At 48.3% G+C, this 20,950-nt stretch overlaps 1 protein-coding gene across 1 annotated transcript in view; it reads left to right on the top strand.

Moving 5' to 3' along the window:
* Window positions 1–469: 469 nt before the first annotated feature.
* Window positions 470–20,950, top strand: part of LOC138582850 (ketosamine-3-kinase-like) — a 100,785-nt gene continuing 80,304 nt past the window's right edge. The window contains exon 1 of the mRNA XM_069654537.1: window positions 470–690. Within this exon, the coding sequence (XP_069510638.1) occupies window positions 550–690 (141 nt within the window). The 5' untranslated portion in view covers window positions 470–549. The remainder of the gene's footprint in view (window positions 691–20,950) is intronic.

The following is a 20,950-nucleotide window of genomic DNA, read 5'->3' as shown; positions in this document are numbered from 1 at the left end:
TGTGAATGGGCTAGTTCCCATTAGACGAGAGGACCTTTCTGCCTCTGCAGGTCGGAGGGCAGTTTCTCTAATGGGAAATAGTTTCTTCAGTGTGAGTGGGCTAGTTCCCATTATACGAGAGGACCTTTCTGCCTCTGCAGGTCGGAGGGCCGTTTCTCTAATGGGAAATAGTTTCTTCAGTGTGAGTGGGCTAGTTCCCATTACACAAGAGGTCCTCTCGTCTAATGGGAACTAGCCCACTCACACTGAAGCAGCTATTTCCCATCTGAGAAATGGCCCTAGCAACCGATGGTCCGTTTCTCGGATGGAAACTAGTATCGACCCTTGTGCCAATGCAGACCTGTGTAAAGGATGACCAGAACTCCACGCTCACGCCCCATCCTCGCCAAAACGGTGTCGTTCGTGTTTGATGCTGGCTCCTCCCTGCTGTGTCTGTACCTTTAAGCAGACACACACAGCGGCCACGTGTGGGGGCGTGTCACGGGAGCGCCAGTGCAGGCTACGTGTTGTGTTTTCGACCGCCATCAAAACAGCAACAGCCGAAAGGAGATGGAATCGCTACTCAGGAGCGAGTTGGGCACCGCGTTGCTGGAGGAGACCGGGCATTCTCAGGGTGGATGTATCAGCCACGGGAAAACTTACAACACCGACGCTGGACGGGTGTTCGTGAAAATGAACCATCGTCCTGAGGTAAAATATGCCTGGTTTCTGCTCTCGGTCACATGAGCACAGTTTCCTCATCAGTTTGGCATTCACTCCAGAGTCCAGGACTTGATGTCGCACGACACGAGATTTTCCGCCTTGATTTGTAAAATGCGTTTAAGTTAGCTTCTTATTCAAAAGCAGAAGTTAGCTGCTTATTCACCAGTTACTTATTAAAAGAAACCAACGTCTGAGGCGATGGATGGGCGTTTGAAGGGTCGCAACAATTAACAAGACGAAGTCCCAAAAAGAGACAAAAACGTTGAATGACAAAAAAACAATGGAAACATATCTCGCGATCCGGAAACTGGCGTGCTCGTAGTCTAATGTACTTAGAAGGAAGGAGATCCACATATGTAATTTATTTAGCTGGCTTCGTTATTAAATAGAGGCGATAATAACAATATAACGGGAGTTTGGATGGATTAAGCAGTCAGTCCGTCTGATCGTCCCCTTCTTAGATAGTAGAATGTGCCGTGGTGGAAAGTGTTGGAGAAGCTAAAAGAACGTCACAACAGCTTAGAGATGGCACACCTTCAATGGAGAGGACACGCAATGCAAATACGTCACTTGGAGCCAAAAGCAACACTGACATTGTTTTAATACCAGCCCCCATGTTGCATTGGGAGTGCGAAAGGGGCCACTGATCCCAACCCTCTTGTGGTATCTTCTGTGCCTAGGCTTCTTACCTGAAACCCAGGATACAACATGTTTGGCAACGAGGATGTTGGAAATCTGTACTCGTGATGAGATGAGTGCCACCGAAGGGAAGAGATGTATTTCCTGCTTAAGATAAGCCACGAAGGAGAGGGGCATACCAGCGCTACTGTGGGAGATCCTGAGTGTCGAAGATACTCGGGACCAAATGCAGGATTTGCGCCTGCTGTTCTGGGACAGCGTGAAGTTATGAGCATGTGGAGGGTTGTAAGGAGCACAGGATGTTTTATACTGGCATTTGGATGACCAAGTGTTCAACGGGTGTGTTATGTATCGGGTTTCACCACTCGTATTCAATACGCCGTGAACATCCTATCCAGGGCCGGGATGGTGTGATAGACCGCTGTGGATGCCACCATTTGTACATATGGGTATCGAGAGTACTCGTCCAGGGCCACAAGATGTGGTCGCTTGCCACAATGGGTCCAAAGAAATCAATGGCATCCCATGCACATGTAAACCTCCTTCCTGTGGGGTCAGTATGCAAAGGGCTAAATGTCCTGTTCTGGGAACAGGCTGGTTTGTTTTACGGTCCTTCTTTTATGTTTGCACTCCCTCCACGGTAGTGGTTTGGGCGACCCTGGGATAGTAGGCTCCACCAGCAGGGGAAGCCGGGCCGCGTATGAGGTGATTCCACCTCAGGTGCTGAGAGAGCTCCCCAGCTGGCGAGCAGGAATGGTAGCGCCTGATAGGGCATAATAGCCCAAAGGGGAACCGCTGAGGAGAGCGGCCGGCAGAGTCGAGAGGAGGTGGAAGCCTAGACTTCTGCGGAGGGCACCGAGGCCATCTGTCAAATCGGGGACCCCCGCTCTGGACCATAGGCCGACCGCTTATCGGGTGGTTGACTGCTCTCTCTCCCCCACTCGGGGTCAAGATAGCGAGCCTGAGTGGGAGCCATGCAGTACTTGGTGGGCGTGGCATCCAGGTCCCGTCACTGCTGAGAGCCAGGGGAAGAGGGGGTCAGGAGTGGCGCAGCCTGTGCCAGTCAGGTAGGAGTGGGAAGTGAAGCAAGGATATCCTGCCTGCCGTGTGACAATCCAGGTCAACACGCAAGCCGTTTTGGGAGGAAAAGTACTATAAGGCATATTCACAGCGTCGGGTCGGCGACTTGTGAGTGTTGTTCCCGCATGTGATGCAGAGGTGGGGAGTAATGCTCCAAGTGGACACCGTGCAATAAGTCCCCATTGGCGCCCTGTGAGGCTGTTACACTGGTGAAGTGCTAGTGTCCTGTTTTCTCACAAATCCCGCCTCGACCTATTGGGTCGTGTAATGTATCATTCTGGTTTTCTGTTAGTTGCCACTGCTCTGGGGGTCAAATTGATATATCCCGTCGGAGTTTGGTACTCTGCCTACTCCGTGAGGTAGTACCAGTTCCGCCAGGGTGGAGGAGGATACAGGCCCAGTGTTCTCACTGCGTGAGAGCATTCATTCTCCGGGGATACCGGTGACAGAACATGTTATTTATCAAAGGTGAAAGCGTTCATTCTCAAGAGAAACACGTGACAGGAAAGGTTATTTATTTATCAAATGAGAAAGTGTTCATTCTCGGGATACCTGTGACAGAACATGTTATTTATCAAAGGTTGTTGTGATAAGCTTCTAGGCGCTTGCAGTAGCCTGCACTTGCACCAACCATACTGAGCTATCTTGAGTATATTAGAGCTTGTTCAAAGCGTGGAGGAAAATGCTGAAATTAGCCAGGCCTCTCGAACTGGGTGAGCCCACATGCTTGTAAGGGGTTAACTTGCGAAGGCCCTTCATAAAGACATAAACATCTAGCCTTTGCAAGAAGCTCTACGTAGCCCTTGGTAGCCAGGCACAGCTTTGCACAGCCTTGCTCGTCTTCGCTCTGCGAGTCAGGTGCAGTGATAACGCAGGAATGCCAGACCTTCCCCAAAACAACGTGCACGAAGCCTGTGAGCCAAGGCTGGCTGTTTCCAGTCTTGTAACTTTCCAGGCGAAAACATGTTTACTGCCCGGAAGGATGAGCCCAGAAGCTTCTCGAAGAGCTGGTACGTCATAGTGATTGACGTGCAGCCCCTAATAAGAGAACTATACCTGGGCCAGTAAGGGAGGGACTCATCCTGGGCTGTTTGGTGAAACGCGCGCACGAAGAGGAACAGCACTTGGACGATCAGCCGTGCACTATCTGGGCCGAGACTCCAAGCGTCACATCCCCGCTCTGGTGTAGGACTGTGGGGGCCTTGGCCAGTCCTCCCCTCCTCTCTCTCGAGGAGTGCCGGGCACCTGTAGCGGCAAGGGTCCCGGGTGTGATCTGATCTAATCATCTACATTTTCTAGGAGCGTAAGATAAATAATTGCATATTCATCTAAGACTGACAATTGGTATTATTCAGCTTGCACCTTTATTCCCATATTACTGTAAATTGCTGCTTAGTCCTCACTAGACATTATAGAAATAAATGCAAGCATCGTATATTCTGTGTGATTGGTGTTTCTTCCAGAATGAGTTCATCGTGCTTCGTATAAACTTACTTGGGTTACTTGTGTGGGAAGGTGACTAGGAGTGATTATAGCACCAAGGGCTGGCCCCTAGGGAGGGTGCGGGATTCCCCTTTTCACTACAAAGGTGAAAGCGTTCATTCTCAAGAGAAACGTGACAGGAAAGGTTATTTATCAAATGAGAAAGTGTTCATTCTCAGGGGATGCATGTGACAGAAACGTTAATTTAGTTATCAAAGGGGAAAGTGATCATTCTTAAGAGAAATCTGTGACAGGAAAAGTTGGTTATTTATCAAATAAGAAAGTGTTCATTCTCAGGGAGTACCTGTGACAGAAATGTTATTTACTTATCAAATGTGGAAGCGTTCATTGTCAGGGGATGCCTAATGCAATGAGTGATTGATTCATAGATTCATGTTATGATTTATTTGACAAATGGTCATCCAATGTTATGTGAATGATCAGCTCTGGCAGGAGCCTAATGGTGTAAATGAGATTCAGTGTATGTATATGTGATTGGACATTCTTTCATTATATAAAACAAAAGCGGGCTACGCTTAAACGTTTAAACAAAGTCTGTGCCTGTTTATTTGGTTGAAGATACCCTAGCTGCTGCTGATTGGCATGGCAAACCCCCTTTAGAGCACTCACTGGGTTTTCTCCCATCTGGCAGCTACCTCACCCCCCTTGGTCTATCCATTGTTCATGCACATGTGTGCAGTAAGGTTTTACACTCCTATACTCAAGTCTCCTACAGGTAGCTACTCACTCCTACAGAAAAGGATAAAAAAAAAATACAGGGAGAAACACCTTACACTTTTTGGAGGCAATGCTGAGATCCCATAGGGGGAAAGGATCGCCCACCCGGGTATTTCGAAAACGAACAAAAAAACATTTAGTTATAGTCACACATGGTCAAGATGGCACAGGAATGCATGTTACAGTGGATTCGGGCTGAGGGAATTGGCCCTGAGGCCTGTTTCATCATAGGTGAGGTTCCCTTACACGTAACCACAGATAAAATTTTAGCCATGACTGGTCCTTTAGAATCTGGCACTGGTAAAGTGAAAGTGTGCGCCACATACGAGGGCATGATACCAAATGTTATATGCTATGTTATGGTGGAGTTTCTCTTACAGGTAAGAACCTGCCTAGAGAAATTCCAAGGCGGAGAACCTGTGTTTACCTGCCCAGTGTCGCAGCTAGACACGTGGCCTGGAATACCTCCACGCCCTGAAGCTGTTACCCCACTAAGGATGCCGTTGTCATCGCTGCTGCAGTGGCTGAAGAAGTCAGAGTAACTATGGACAGACAATCCTCATTGCTGTCGATGAATGAACATGGAGCTTACACCCAGTTGGGCCCCTTTTCAGGCTAAAAACCGGTGCCCAAGGAGAAGGGTATGAAGTATGGGCCGACCTAGCCCAGCTTATGCTTCATGATTGTAAAGAGTCAGATCACGAAAAATGGAGTCGTGTGATAGAGGCATTGCGAGGACCTGCACTACAGACGGTAAAGTCCCTGCGAACACTGAATCTAGATCCAACTTCACTGCAAGTGATGGCTGTGCTGAAAGGAGCGTTTGGCACTACCGAGCCTGGGGAAGATTTGATGATGAGGTTCCATTTAACACATTTTGCATTTAGCACATCATAGGGGAGAGGTAGAGACTTCCCAACTGAACCGGTGTTGCTTGAAACAGATCCTTAGAGGGGCCAAAGATGCTGCCATACCCATCCTCCAACTGAGGCTGCGAGAAAAGCTGGTCTTACCACCTCCGTACGAAGAGCTACTAAGGTCAATAAGAGCTTTGGAAGAAGAAGAAACCGGCGAGGTCAATGCCCAGAGTCACCCGGTCCAAAACAAGATCCCAGCTCCCAACTATGCCCTCTCTCAACAGAAACAGCTTGAGGACCTGCCACAGTTGGTGAAGAGATTACAGACACTGTTACTACCCAGGGAAAATCTGAATGTAATTCTACAACGGTGCAGAGACTTTTTCCCCTCGTCACGTGACGGAGAACATCAAGTGTTTAGACGAGCCCCGAGAATATGCTACCTCCTCGCCTGCTCCTTTACCACCCTGGAGATTTTGCCATAAATGTGGGGATGACCACCACTCAACTGGTCCGTGCGACTAAGGCCAAGACTATGCTCGAGTAGCTGCTTGATTTACTGCTCTTAAACCAACTCCAGCCCAAGCAGTGTTGGGAAACGCACAGGAGGTTGTAATGGAGGAGCAGCTACAACCTCGAGTACAGGAGTAAGCTCCGCTGGGCGCTGGCAATAATTCCTGTATATCTGTACGGACGCAAAATTCTGACGTGCCGACTATCAAACACCCAGTCAAGGCTCAGGAGGGTCCCACAGCTGACCACCTTGGGTTAGTCTCTGAGCTCTGCAACACCCGGAATATGTCACCAGCGTCATGTAACAGACTACGAACTCAGACAGGTTTTTCAAGGGGTATCCCTGAGGGTTTGATTGGACCACCCCTAACAATCCCAGTTGAGCTTGAAGGGTGGCGGACTACAGCCCTATTGGACAGTGGCTCCCAGGTCGCTATTGTCTATGAGCCCTAATATCGAAAAACATCTCACATCTGCCCTTGGAACCGCTGGAGAGGTTAAACCTGATGGGAGTCGGCAATGCCACTTGCCCCTATCTGTGGTACGTCTGCGTTAAGATCCACGTAGACCAAGAAGTGCCTGGAGTGTGCACCATATTGACCGCTCTGGCATTAGTATGCTCCACAAAAAACCTGTATCCCGAGGTACCCCTGGCCATGGGCACCAACTCCGCCATGTTTGGTACCTTAACCCGGATGTGTATGGAGATGGCCGGCCCGCAGTTCGCACATTCCCTGTCAATGCACCCCACCTGCAAACAAGTCTACCTTAAGAACAGTATGGAGAAAGTGGTACACTCTGATGGTCCAGCGGGAGAGGTGACACCACTAACCACAGTCAACTTGACATACCCCCTGGTCAGACCATCATGGTTCCTGGTCGTGTACGACTCCAAAGTTACAACCGCTACCGAAGATTGGTGATGGAGGCTCCTGAGAGTGAAGAACTGCCCAGGAGGTTTGATGGTCCAACGCACATTGATAAGTGATACTGATGCAGCAGTGACCCACATACGTGTCTCCATTACTAATGTCACAGATAAGAGTGCAGCTGCCTGGATGTAGAACAATAGCGCAGTTGCACATTGCTGACTCGGTGGCCCAGACGGCTGGAACCAGAAACTCATATCCTACCTTTTGATGTGGGAAAGATAAACTATGGTGATTCTTCGTTGTACGAGCGTGAAAAAAATCCTCTACGAGACCAACTGGCCATGAGGGCGGATGTGTTTTCAACCAGTGCCTGGGAGTTGGGTGAAGCTAAAGAATTGCAACACCACATCCGTCTGGAGAGATACCACCCCATTTCAAGAGAGGTTGAGAAGGCTGGCACCTGTGGATGTAGAAGACGTCCAATGTCATCGAGTAGAATTGATGCATGCTGGTATAATCCAAGAGTAAAAACAAGATGTGCGACAGTGCATCGACTACCGATGGCTAAACGGCAGAACCGTACCAGACCAATATACCACCCCTCGAGTGGATGAGGCCCTCGACTGTCTGGTGGGGAGAAAATAGTTTTCTGTTCTGGATCTCCGGAGTGGGTATTACCAGATTCCCATCTTACCTGAGGATAAGGAGAAGACGGCTTTCGTCTGCCCTCTAGGATTTTACCAGAATGCCACATGGGATATCGGGGGCGCCCGCCACATTTCAATGTTTAATGGAATAAACAGTGGGGGACATGAACTTGTTTGAGCTGTTGGTTTACCTAGACGATGTGACCGTGTTTGGGAGGACACTAGAAGAACATCACCAAAGATTGCTGAAAGTTTTGCATCTCCTTCAACAACAAGGCCTGAAAGTCTCCCTAGACAAATGCCAATTCTACCGCACCAGTATGCAATATATTGGTCATGTGGTGTCGGCTAACTGGGTGAGTGTAGATCCAACCAAGATAGAAGCCCTCGAGACTCAGCTGCAGAACCTGCGGGAGATGAGAACCTCCCTGGGGTTCTGTAATTATTACCGAAGGTTCATGCCTGTGTTCGCTAAAATAGCCCGTCCACTCACGGACTTGACCAAAGGTTATCCAGCCCCATAGAAGAAGACGACTCTATGGGGAAATAAATCCACAGCCCGGTATCATCCTAAAGAGGTCTTCTGCCTGTGCTCGAAGTGAACAGGCTTTCGCCCAGTTAAAAAACTCTTACTGAGGCACCGGTACTGGCCTACGCTAATCCGCATCTACCCTACATATTACATGTGGATGCCATTTCTGATGGACTGGGTGCCGTACTCTATCAAGAGCAACAGGGAAGTGTTAGGGCTGTGGAATTTGCCAGCAGCCAGCTGAGCACAGCTGAATCAAACTAATCTGCCCATAAGTTAAAGTTTTTGTCACTGAAGTGGGCTGTGTCTGAGAATTTACATGATTACCAGGATGGAGCTGCTTTCACAGTGAGAACAGACAACAATCCACTGACCTACATACTCAAGTCTGCCAAATTGGATGCCACCGGCCACAGATGTTAGCGGCCTTGTCCACGTACATTTCCAGCTAGAATATCGCCCTGGAGTCAACAACGTAGATGCTGATGCATTGTCCCGGACGATTTACAGTGATAATTTCGACAACAAAAATGTCGAAAGTCAAAATATCGAAAAAAAAATGTCGACTTTTTTTTTCAATGCATTTTTTTTAATGCATTTTTTTTTTTAAATAGGGGGGTTCCCCCAACCCCCCTTTTTTAATTTTTTAAACAATTTTTTTCCCTTTTTTTTAACTCCCGAACCCCTAAAATAAATATATAATTAAAAAAAACGAAAGTCGACATTTTTTTTTTCGACATTTTTCTGTCGACATTTTTTTTTCGAAATTATGACCACCCACCGTCCCGGACACCACATTGACGACGGCACAGAGTCCAGCCTCTGTGGTCACCATGAAAGCCATCCTTCAAATGGGAACTAGCCAGAACGCCGAACCAGCACGTTGTATAGACTGCCTGGAAGGGACTGAGGAAGGTGTCCCTGCAAGCTATTGTGACGTTACCAGCCTTATGGCATCAGAACTGCCACACCTGAACCTGACGGAACTAAAGCAAAAGCAGTTGCAAGATGAGGAAGTAAGAAGTCCTGCTGGACAAAGAGAACGGCGCTAGGGGCCCACCGGAAAGCAGAAGCATGCCAAACTAATATATCACAAGAATGGAAGTCGTTGGTGATGAAGGGAGGAGTGCTGTACAAGAGTCAAATCCAAGCGTGGCTGATACATAGACTGGTGGTGTCACACTCATTACGGCCCCTGGTCTTGCACGATCTGAATGACCAACGCGGGCATCTGGGAAGTGCAGATTTGATACGGAATCGATTTTACCGAAGTGGAGAGTATTGCCACACCTGTGCAAGGTGCATTGCCCGAAAAACCCTCAGTCATCCTGCTGCAGACCTTTAACACTTACAGAGCTCCGGACCCATGGACCTAGTTTGTGTGGATTTCCTGAGCCTTGAGACTGACCATGGAGGGATTCCGAACATTTTAGTAGTAACTGATCACTTCACCCGCTATGCCCAAGCATATTCCACCAAGGATCAGAAGGCAACGACCATAGCAGAAGTACTCTGGGGCACATTTTTGTGCATTATGGCTGACCGGCTCGCTTACACTCAGATCAAGGATGAGACTTCAAGTCCAAACTGTTCAAAGAACTTACGCAGTTGATTGGAATAAAGAAATCTAGTACCTCTCCTTACCATCCCCAAGGAGATACACAACCCGAATGCTTTAACCGAACAGTGTTGGGTATGCTGGGGACAGTGAGTACCACAGAAAAACTGAAATTGAGCCAACGTTTATCCACTCTAGTCCACACCTATAATTGCACCAAGAATGACAGCACGGGATTCATGTCGTACCTTCTTATGTTCAGCAGGGATGCCCGGCTCCCCATAGACTTGGGTTTCGGAGTCTCTTCTGATGGCACAGGGAAGTATGTGAAGGACCTACAAGAACAATTGACCAGAGCTTTCCAACTAGCACAAGCCTCTGCAGAACGTAATGCACAGCAGAACAAAAGGAGGTATGATGAGAAAGCCCAGTTCCACAACCTGCAGCCAGGGGATCGGGTGCTTATCAGGAATTTAGGGAAGAGAGGGTGAAATAAGCTGGGTGACCGCTGGGACTCGCAACCCTATCTGATTGAGCGACAGCTGATGGGGTTGCCCTTGTTTAAACTAAGAAGGAAAGGGCCCCCGAGGGATGTGAAGACCCTCCACCGAAACCATCTCCTGCCTATAGGGGATGGTCTATAAATGGATCCAACTGCTGTGGAAGTTCCTTTTTCTGCCAGTAAAAGGGACACCAGAGATCTTCAACAGGAGCCCCTCCACTGGGAAATCCAACAGCCCGCCGGCCTACCTACTGTACCGTCTGTAGCCTCCACGTCAGGAAAGAAAAACGATGCAGAAGATATAGAGCCTGCCACCATTGTAGTAGCCCTAAGTCCCTCGGACAATTCGGCTAGCACAGAGGAAGATGAAGAAGATGGAGGTGATGAGGGCTTAAACTTCGGCTACTGTTATGGAAGCGAGGATACACATCCAGTCTCCACCGAACAGTCCAAAATAAGGAGAGAAATATCAGAGTTTGGGGACTCCAACACGGTCCTCCCCATTCAATGGGAAAGCCCACCAAAGCCAGACTGAGCAATTAGGAGCCAATCACCTGCATCCATAGGCTCTCAAGAAGCAGCGCCTGAGGATCCTTCAGGGGTTATACAGGAACTGCGACGATCTCAACGAGAAGTCTGGCCCGTCAGAATGTTGACCTACGATGCGCCTAGAACTCAAACTAAAACTTTCCAAATGGGACTGCTTGTTTGTTTTTATTTGCTTATATAAGGCACTGAGCCCAAAGGTATCTGGGTGCTTTTCTTAAAGTACCTGTTACTGAATGGATACAATACGATACAAAATATAATGAGTTATACATTGAAGGATAAAAAAATAATTAGCATTTACAAATATAAACAAGATATTGGATTTTTACAAAATGTACAAATAAGGCAGCTTCATAATTAGAGCTTACATAGGAATGCAGATGGCCGTGGATGGCCTAGGAGTGAGAACTACCAGGCTCTGGGCATAGTCGAGAGGGTATCTGGGGTCTAGAAGTCTCGATGGCGCAGAGTGGTTATTTAGTTAGATTGCACGAGAATAACCAACATGTTCTGTTCCAAAATTAGAGGAACACAGGGTCAATTCTTAGTGCAGGTGCAAGCTTGTTCCAGGTTTTAGCTGCTAACGCTAGGAAACTAGACCCTCCTGCTTTGTTTAGTTTGAAGTTCGGAATGTTTAGACAGTGGGTGTACGTAGATCTAGTAGGCCTGGTGGACTCTTTCCTGGAGAATTTGTTTGTCAGGTAATTAGGAGCTGAGTGTTTCCTTTGTGTAATGTGGTTAGACCGAGGGATGTTGAGGGCAGCCCTGAGAGCATTGTTTTGCAATACTTGTAGTTTGTGCAGATTCCTTTGACTGAAGCCCAATTAGAGAGTATTACAATAGTCCAGGACATTATCAGGGCTCTAGCAAGGGTGAGACAACTGTTGGTATTCAGGAATGTTTGACAGGCATTTATCAGTTTTGATGTGTATGCCGTAGATGAAGCAGTGGCATTGATTTGTCTTTGGAGGTTTAGGGCCGAATCTAGATGGAAACCTAGGGTTTTTGCTTCCTTGTCTACTTTGATGACATTACCATCACTAGTGAATGAAGTGTATTTAGGGTCTAATTTGCTGAGTATTAGTTTAGAGCCAATGAGGAGGATCTCGGTTTTGTCGTCGTTGAGACAGAGGCCACGATTGGCCATCCATCCTTGTATTTTGCTGTAGATTTCATTGAGGAGAGTGGTATCAGATTGGTAGTTACCTGATAGAGTGATGAGTATTTGCACAATGTCTGTATGATACGCCTAAATCATCAAGATGATCAAACAATAGCTTTGTGTATATATTATAGAGGGTGGGCGATATGCAGGTTCCTTGAGGGACTCTGCCTGTGATTGGGGGATGGTTTGGCTGAAGCGCGTGGAGAGAAGACCCTCGCAGATCTGTCAGCCAAGAAGGAATTGACTTAGGCTGCGGCTTGGCTAGAGAATGAAGCAGCAGTGGTTAGATGGTTAGTTAGGATGTTGTGGTTGACTAAATCGAACGCTGCCGATAAGTCCACTAAGAGGAGTAGTGCAGGCTTGCCATTATCCCTTACCTCATCCATTTGAATGTTCAGATCCAAGAGGGCTGTTTCTGTCCCATGTCTTGGTCTGAAGCCCGATTGTCTGAGGCCAAGGAGGTTGTCTGATTCTAGGTGGTTTTGAATCTGGATATATGCAGCCTTGTGTAAAATGTTTAGGAGGAAAGGCACTGGGGTAATTAGTCTAAAGTTAGTTGGGATGTTGGGGTCAAGGTTTGGCTTTTTTATGAGCGGCATGAACCACGCGTCTTTGCGTTTTATTTTTTAAAATTTTTTTTGGGACGGTGCAGGAGGCAAAGGACACGTTTATAAAAGAGGTGATGAAGGGAGCAAATTCTTTGACACCTTCTTTTATGATGGTGGCTGGGCATAAATCCTCTTGGCACCTGGATGGTTTGAGGCTTCTGATGATGGATTCAACCTCAAGTGAGGTGACAAGTGTGAATTTAAAGGCTGTGTTAGGAATAATGGTAGAAGCAGATTGTTAACTCTGGTAAGGTTGCATAGAGTTGTTCGTTTTGGCAGAGGTTGACAGGCTAGCTCTTTTCGCATCAATTTTAGTTTGGAGTAGTGTGATTTTATTGAGTAGAGAGCCTTTTGGATGTTGGTACACCAGAGGGCATCTTTCTTACAGGAGTCAGGTGGTGTGATAGGAGATTCCAGTTGTTTCAGGATAGTGAAGAGCTCCTTGGTATTAGATTTGGCGTTGGAGATTCTGTTATTATAACTCTCTCTTTTAGTTTCTAAGGTAGCAGTTTTATAAGAAGTGGAGGCCCTTACAAATGTATCCTTATTTTGCTATGTTTTTTTTTTCCAAGACGCTTCTGCGTCTCTTTGCTTTGCGTAGTGATTTCAATTCAGACGTGACCATTTATTGAGATGTGCTACAGGTTTGGCTTTCCTTAATTTAAGAGGGGCCAGTTGGTCCAGGGCATCTAGTAGGTTCTTGTTATAAAGTTCTACCATAGTGGCGGAATCTAAATCCTGAGACAATTGTTGCTGGATAATAGGTTGATTTAAGGGGAGAATGCTTTCTAGTGATATTGGGCGATTGTTCCTAGTTAATGTTGGCAGGGCTTGGATGTCCTTTGGAGATGGTTTGGAATCCGGGATTTTGAAGAAAATGACATTGTGGTCAGACCAAGCACACAGTGTATTGGCTAATATTTTGTTGTTTTGCAGAGGTCTGCTACCCAATCCAAAATTCTGCCTTTACAGTGTATTGGGTTTGATATCCTCAGTGAGAAATCTAGTTCTAGGAAGGTATTTTGGATGGCTAGAGCGTTGGTATCTAGGTTGTCATGTAAACCTAGGTACAAATCTCCTAGGAATAATGTTTGTGAGTTAGGTTTTGTATTTTGAGTGAGGATGCCTGTTATTTCATCCTCAAAGGAAGATAATTGGCCAGGTGGTCTATAGATGGTGTGGATGAGGAGCGTCCGTTCTTCTGGGAGCGGGAGTTTCACACAGAGGAGTTCTCCAGAAGTGAACTGGGTTCTGGCACGTTCTCTGATGGCTAGGGTATTTTTAGCAATGATAGCTATCCCTCTTCCTTACTATCAGCCCAGAAGATTGTATACTCATCTGGGACTGCTAACATCAGAGCCAGGCCGGCAGCTGGGTATAGCCAGGTTTCTGTGATTGCCAAGAAATGTAATTCATTGGCTGTGATCAAGTCTGCAATATCTAATGCATGAGCAGTTAGTGATCTTGCATTAATAAGGGCTCCCTTGATGGTGGCGCCTTCTAGTTGTGGCGGAAGAGCAAGAGCAGCAAAGTTGTCTGTCGGAGTTAGGAGGGGAGGTGCTGTAATAGTGGTGGTAGTAGGGTTGAGCCTTGGTGGCTTATGTTGAGCATGAGGTCCTGATGTGGTGCGTGAACCAAGTCTCATGTTTGAGGGAGGTGAGGCATGGTGCATTTGAAGTGTTGTAAGTGTCAAGCATGGTAGGGCTGTGATTCAGAGAGAAGTGACTGAAATGTTTTGAAGGGTAAGTTACCTGAGTTTTGTTGGGCTGATGCAGTCGTGAGTGTGTAGAGAAGAAGTAAGAGTAAGGTGGAAGACGAGTGCTGCAAGGCTAAAGGCCAGGTGGAAGACGCCCTCCCATGGGTGAATCGGGAGTTCCCCCGAATCGCCATGGGTGTGGGAGGCACTAGTTATAGAATGGGCGCAGTGTTTGTATTAGGCAAGATAAGCTATGTATGACATTAATATTAGGTGCGATACTTGGTAACCAGGTGAGTAGTTTACCGGTGTGAGTACGAACTGAACGGTAGTAATACAATATACACATAATACACACAATGACATATGCTAATATAGTAAAGAGGTGGCAGGTTTACCTATGAGTGCGTGCTGTAGAAGGTGAGCCCTTAATCAGATAGGCAAGCCACTGTAGTATAAAACAAGTATACAGCATCAATCAACATGTGACAATGAACAGTGTAGTCAGCCACAGTAGAAGGTTACATTTGTTGCTAGTGGTCATATGTCGGTGAAATAGGGTGATTATTATATAGCGCTAATGTCATGAGGGAGGGTAGGACAGTTGGCGATGAGACACCATTACGCAGTGTGTTCTGGAGCGATAGGTCTGTTGCTCTGAAACTAGAACTCGATGAGAGCCAAATTTAGGATGGAATGCGAGGAACGGGTATGCGTGGGTCTACTGCAGAGGAATGTATACTGTTAGAACACTAGAGGCGGCTGTTTGCTGAGGTTGGCTAAATCAGCTCAGAGCGCTTGATAGGGAAGCGTGATCTAAACAATGTGCGTGTATACGTTAGGTTGAACCTGAGATGAAGGCAAGAGTTACCTAGCCTGCACTATATCGAACAGCCAGACAGATGTATCATCGCTCGGGTGAAGTGCATACTTGTGAAGTGCAAAATCCTTACCGCACTAAGTGAGACGAAGCAAAGTTGCCTGGGGGTGAGTTCCAAGTTAGCAGTCTGTGCTTGGGAAGACCGGGTTCGTAGAGCTTCAACGTAGATTGTCCACACAAGTACAGGTGCAGTTATGTATACCAATGAACCAATGAGTTGTTCCAGGCAATGGTGGACTGTGCCATTGCTGTGGCGTGAGAAATGTCATGTTGTATTGTATGCACTTCGCGAATGGAGGAACCCTTAGGGACAAGGGTTTTGATGGAGAAGGTGAGTGTAAGCCCCATTTCCTGAGGGGTCAGTATGCAAAGGGCTAAATGTCCCTTTCTGGGGACAGGCTGGTTTGTTTTACAGTCCTTCCTTTATGTTCGCAATCCCCTCCACGGTGGGAGGTTTGGGCGCACAAAGGCTGGGACCCTGGGATAGTATGCTCCACCAGCAGGGGAAACAGGGCCGCCTATGAGGCTGAGAGAGCTCCCCTGCTGGTGAGCAAGAATGGTAGCGCCTGATAGGGCATAATAGCCCAAAGGGGAATCGCTGAGGAGAGCGGCCGGCAGAGACGAGAGGAGGCAGAAGCACAGACTTCTCTGGAGGGCACTGAGGCCCTCTGTCGAGTCGGGGACCCGCTCTGGACCATAGGCCGACCGCTTATCGGGTGGTTGACTGTGCTCTCTCTCCCCCAGTACTTGGTGGGCACGGCATCCGGGCCCCGCCGCTGGCGAGTGCCGGGGGAAACGGGGTCGGGAGTGGCGTAGCCTGGGCCAGTCAGGTGGAAGAGAAGTTTAGTGAGGATATCATGCCTGGTGTGTGACAATCTAGGTCAACACGCAGGCTGTTTTGGGAGGAAAAGTAATTTAAGGCATATTCACTGCGCTGGATAGGCGACTTGTGAGTGGTGTTCCCGCATGTAGTGCAGAGGTGGAGAGTAATGCCCCAAGTGGACACAGCGCAATAAGTCCTCATTGGCACCCTGTAAGGGTGTGGGTGTTCCACTGGTGAAGTGCCAGTGTCCTGTTTTCTCACGAATCGCGCCTCGACCTATTGGGTTGTGTAATGTATCATCCTGGTTTTCTGTTGGTTGCCACCGCTCTTGGGGTCAAGTAGATATATCCCATCGGAGTTTGGCAATCTGCCTACTCCGTGAGGTAGTAGAAGTTCCGCTAGGGTGGAGGAGGATACTGGCCCAGTGTCGTCACTGCGTGAGAGCATTCATTCTCAGGGGATACCGCTAACAAGAAGTTATTTACTTATCAAATGTCAAACGATCATTCTCAAGAGAAACTTTAAAAAAAAAAGAAATGTTAAACTATTTTTATTATTTTTAACAAACACACCAAAGATTACAACCATTTCGGACGTTCATAGTCCGTATCAAAACAACACTTTATACAGTATCATCCCCCGTCTTCCCCCTCCCTCCCCACAAACTTGAGCCGTCTCCTCCGTGCCATCTGCCTGGGATTTTTCAGGTTTCTCAGTATTTGTCAACTCATACGAGTCTTCCGTTTCAAGATTGACCTGGTGGGGGTTTGCCATTGTAGTCACCAGTTTCCTCCAGGCTATCAAAGGGCCTCTCTCCTCCTCTAGTGATAGCTTCATACCACACCGCGGTTTCCGCCTCCGCCCATTTCAAGAGGTCTGCCCACCATATCTCCACTCTGGGCCTACGGGTCCCCTTCCAACACTTAGCAATTCTACGCTTGGCTAGGATATAGGCCAGGCCCTTCATCTTACTGATGTTTCAAATTACGTGGTCTAGGGAAACACCCGAGCATGTATGCCCAGGCAGACCTCACATCAAGCACCACTCCTCCCCTGGCCATTTTCATCTTTATTTCTTCCCAGAATCTCTGCACCTCAGGGCAAGCCCAGAACATGTGCAGCAGCCCTGCTTCCACCTCCCTACACCTGGGGCATTTCTGTATAGCCGAGCCTCCGAACCTGGCTATTCTTCCGGGGTCAAATAAGCTCTCTGGGTGATATACAGCTGTATCTGCTGGAGTCTCGCATTCCGGGACACCTTCCTATGGTATCTCTGGGCTCTATCCCACTGTCCCTCTGTCATGGGTTCCCCCACCTCCTCCTCCTAGTCATGCCTCAGTTGCAGTAGCTCCTTCCCTGCTTTCGTGCTCAAGAGCTCATATATTCGAGATATTTCGTGCCCACCCTCCGAGACATCATACATCGTTTCTAGGGTGGCATCAGGTTCTTCCGCTAACACCGCCTCAGGCCACCTCTCCCTCACCCGTTTCATGAGCCTGGTACCTTTATGCACCCCTGTCTTCTCATGCAGCCTCTGAAATTCTAGTGCCTCCCCCTCCTGCCATATATCTCCGAGGGTGGCTAGGCCCACCGGTTCCCAATATCTCCGGACCCCTTTGAACAGTTGGGAGTCTTCCCCGCATAGCACCACCCGCAGGACCTGTTGAGAGTGCGGGTCTGGGTCGCCTGAAGTCCTCCATGCTCTGCGCCAGACTTCCCAGCCCAACACCAATAGTCTCCCCATCCCCGTCATTTTATTTTTATGCAACCACACTGTCTCTCTAAGGAAGTATGGGGCTGAATCACCTCGTAGGAGCCTAGCCTCCGCCGAATCCTCTGCAGACAACCACCTAGCCACATACAACAGCTGTCCGGCTAAGTAATACAATTCAAAGTTAGGCAGGTTTATGCCCCCCTTATCACATGCGTTCTGTCGTTTCCACACGGCCACCCTATTCCTGGAGTTGTGCCATATGAAGCCCCTGCACAGGCCATGAAGTCTCGCAAAAAAGCATCTGGGGATCAAATACGGGACATTCACAAAAAAATGCAGGAGTCTCGGCAAAACCACCATTTTGAGCAACGCTGCTCTTCCCATCATAGCAAGGGGTAATCTAGACCGGAATACCATGCTATTTTTTTATTCCTTCAATTGCTTTTTCCGTATTGTGTTTATGCTCTGTCTCTACACTATGGTAGATGTATACGCCCAGATATCTGAACGTTTCGGTCTGCCAGGGTATCTGCAAAATGGGTAGCCTTTCCAATGGGATACCCTTATACCTGCCCAAGGGGAACAAACTGGACTTCCCGGGGTTCACCGATATGCCCGAGAGGGTGGCATAACGATCCATCACCTCCAGCACATATTGTAGATTCTCCTCCGGGTAGCGCAAGTAGAGGAGCATATCATCTTCATACAGTGATACTAGGTGTGTTCCTCCTGTCGTGCAAATCCCCACCTCCCCGTATTGCTGCCTCAGGCAAATTGCCAGAGGCTCTAATGCCAGAATATATAACATAGGCGACCAGGGACAACCCTGTCTGGTCACTCTGCTGAGTTGCCATTTATCTGAAATTACTGTTCCTGTTTTAACTCTTGCTATCGGGGAACTATATAACAGCTGGGCCCACCTGATGTATCCTGGTCCCATCCCATATCCTTTCAGGGTTGCCACCAACCACAGCCATCGTACTGAATCAAAGGCTTTAACCGCGTCCAAAGACACGATAGCTAGCTCGCCCGAGTCTTCCTCGGCTTGATCGATGATGTGGTGCAGCCTCCTGTGGTTGTCTGTAATATTTCTACCGGGGAAATAGCCCGTTTAGTCTGGGTGTATCAACTTGCCAATTACTCTCATAAGTTTATTGGCCAGCACCACTGTAAGTATCTTACTGTCCTGATTGAGCATAGACAAGGGCCTATAAGACCCACACTTCACATCCGGCTTTCCCGGTTTTAGGAGCGGGATGATTACAGCCTCCCGGAGGGACGCCGGCAGTTCCCCCTGCTCATAGGCTTCATTAAACACAGCCAGCAGTGGCTGGAGTAACTCCTGCTTGTATGTTTTATAAAACTCACTGGGTAACCCGTCTGACCCGGGCACCTTACATGTGGGCAAGTGTTGGATCACCGCATCCAATTCGTCCGCAGTGATGGGGGGCCTCTAGTTCTGCGCGTTCCAGGTCATCCAAGGTGGGCAAACCTATATCACCTATTGTTTCCTGTATTTCTTGGCTCATATCTCCTCCTCTGTCCTCATATATTCGTTTGTAATATTTGAGGAACTCCTTGTTTACCCCCTCCTGTGTATTACATATTTGGCCTTCCACGTCTCTTACCTCTCTGATTACCACGCGGGGGGCCTCGTTCTTATATAACCATGCCAGTAATCTACCCGGCTTATCCCCCCCCCCAGCATGTAGCCTCTCTGTATATTTCTTATAATTTAGCTTGCATAATCTATCCCAGAGTTCATTACAGGTCATCTGTAGATCCCTTATCTTGGCGCTGTCCTCTCGGGTGGTCCCCCCTCTCTGTATCAGGCCCTCTAGCTCTCTTTCTGTTTCCTGCAATTCCCGTTCGATGCCCCCTTGGAGCCCCTTGGATTTGGAAATAGCTACCCTACGCACCACCACCTTAAATGCCTCCCAGACTGTTCCCACAGAGCATACACTGCCCATGTTGATTTCTAAGTATTCCTCAATGGCCTCCCTGAAATCCTCACAAAATCCTGCATCCTGTAGGGCCTCAGCTCTAAGCCTCCACGTCGGAATTAGCGCTCTGGGGGGCTGGTGTCGCCACTCTATGACCAAAGGTGAATGGTCAGAAAGTACCCGGGCCTTGTATTCCGCCCCCACCATCTCTCCCGCTATCTCGGCGGCGACAAACACATAATCCAGTCTCGTATGAAGGTCATGTGGAGCTGCGTAATGCGAGTAATGCCTGTCCCTTGGGTGCAACTGTCTCCACACATCCTCCAGGCCGAGATCTGTCAGCAGTGTCCCCAGCGCTTTAGCTGCTGGTGCCTGCTTAACTGACTTGTCATCTAACCTATCTATCCTGGGGTTTAGGGTACAATTAAAGTCCCCTCCCCACACCGTAGCGCCACCCACCCAGGGGCTAATTTTACTATATAGGGACCTAAAGTATGCCGCTGCATCATGGTTGGGGGCATACAAATTTACAATGTTCACTTCTCTGCTCTCCTGGAGCCCCACCACCACCGCCATTCTACCTTCAGGGTCTGTCGTTGATCTACGCAGCCGAAATGGCACATGTGGTGCCATCTATGTGATCACCCCTCTTGCATATGCCGAGTATGTGGATCCTATGACATTACCTTTCCATTTTCGCCTAACCACCTCCAACTTCTCCTTGGTGAGGTGAGTCTCCTGTAGCAGGGCTATGTCAATCCGCATCCTCTTTAGGTACATCATCACCTTATTGCGTTTCAGGTAACTGTTGAGGCCCCGCACATTCCAGGTCACAACTCTGAGATTACTCAAAGCCATTGGCCTGATTTTCTTCCCTCCCCCATTCCCTCTGATGTCTGCTTCGATGGCCCATTTCCCGACTCTTAACTTTCCCAACCTCAATAACTCCCCCCACCCCCGTTTCCCAAACCCTTCCCCACTGCGCACAACCCCGCCCCTCCCCCCTCCCTACCCAACCCCAACAAATGCCCAGCTCCATCCCTGGATCTCAGGCCCGCCCGCGTTTGGTCCCGTCCCGTAAACCGAGGGCTAGGACCCCGCGGGGCGTCACTGAACTAACTGACCTAACTAAGCTTCATGCTATGGGGTTCAAGGAATGTCTCCTATGAGCTCCCTCCTGTCCGCTTGGGAGTGTTTGCTACTAGCGAGTCTTTCAGGCGTATGTTTACTGCAACACATTCCCCACAGGCTTTATTTAGTACTATAATCCAGTCCCAATATTTTGTGCTATGGCATTAGAGATGCCCCAGTGCATGTTACTTATCTTCATCGGCTTCTATCTGGATACCGGGTTCCTGGGGGCGACCCTGCATGTCCAGCCAGCCCATAGCGTCCTCCGGCGTCTCAAAAAACAGAGGTTTGTTCTTGTGAAACACTTTCAGTTTGGCCA

Source organism: Ambystoma mexicanum, chromosome 3q, assembly GCF_040938575.1.
Source record: "Ambystoma mexicanum isolate Mex_15411 chromosome 3q, UKY_AmexF1_1, whole genome shotgun sequence".
Taxonomy (NCBI): Eukaryota; Metazoa; Chordata; class Amphibia; order Caudata; family Ambystomatidae; genus Ambystoma; species Ambystoma mexicanum.
This window is presented reverse-complemented; position numbering and strand designations above follow the sequence as displayed.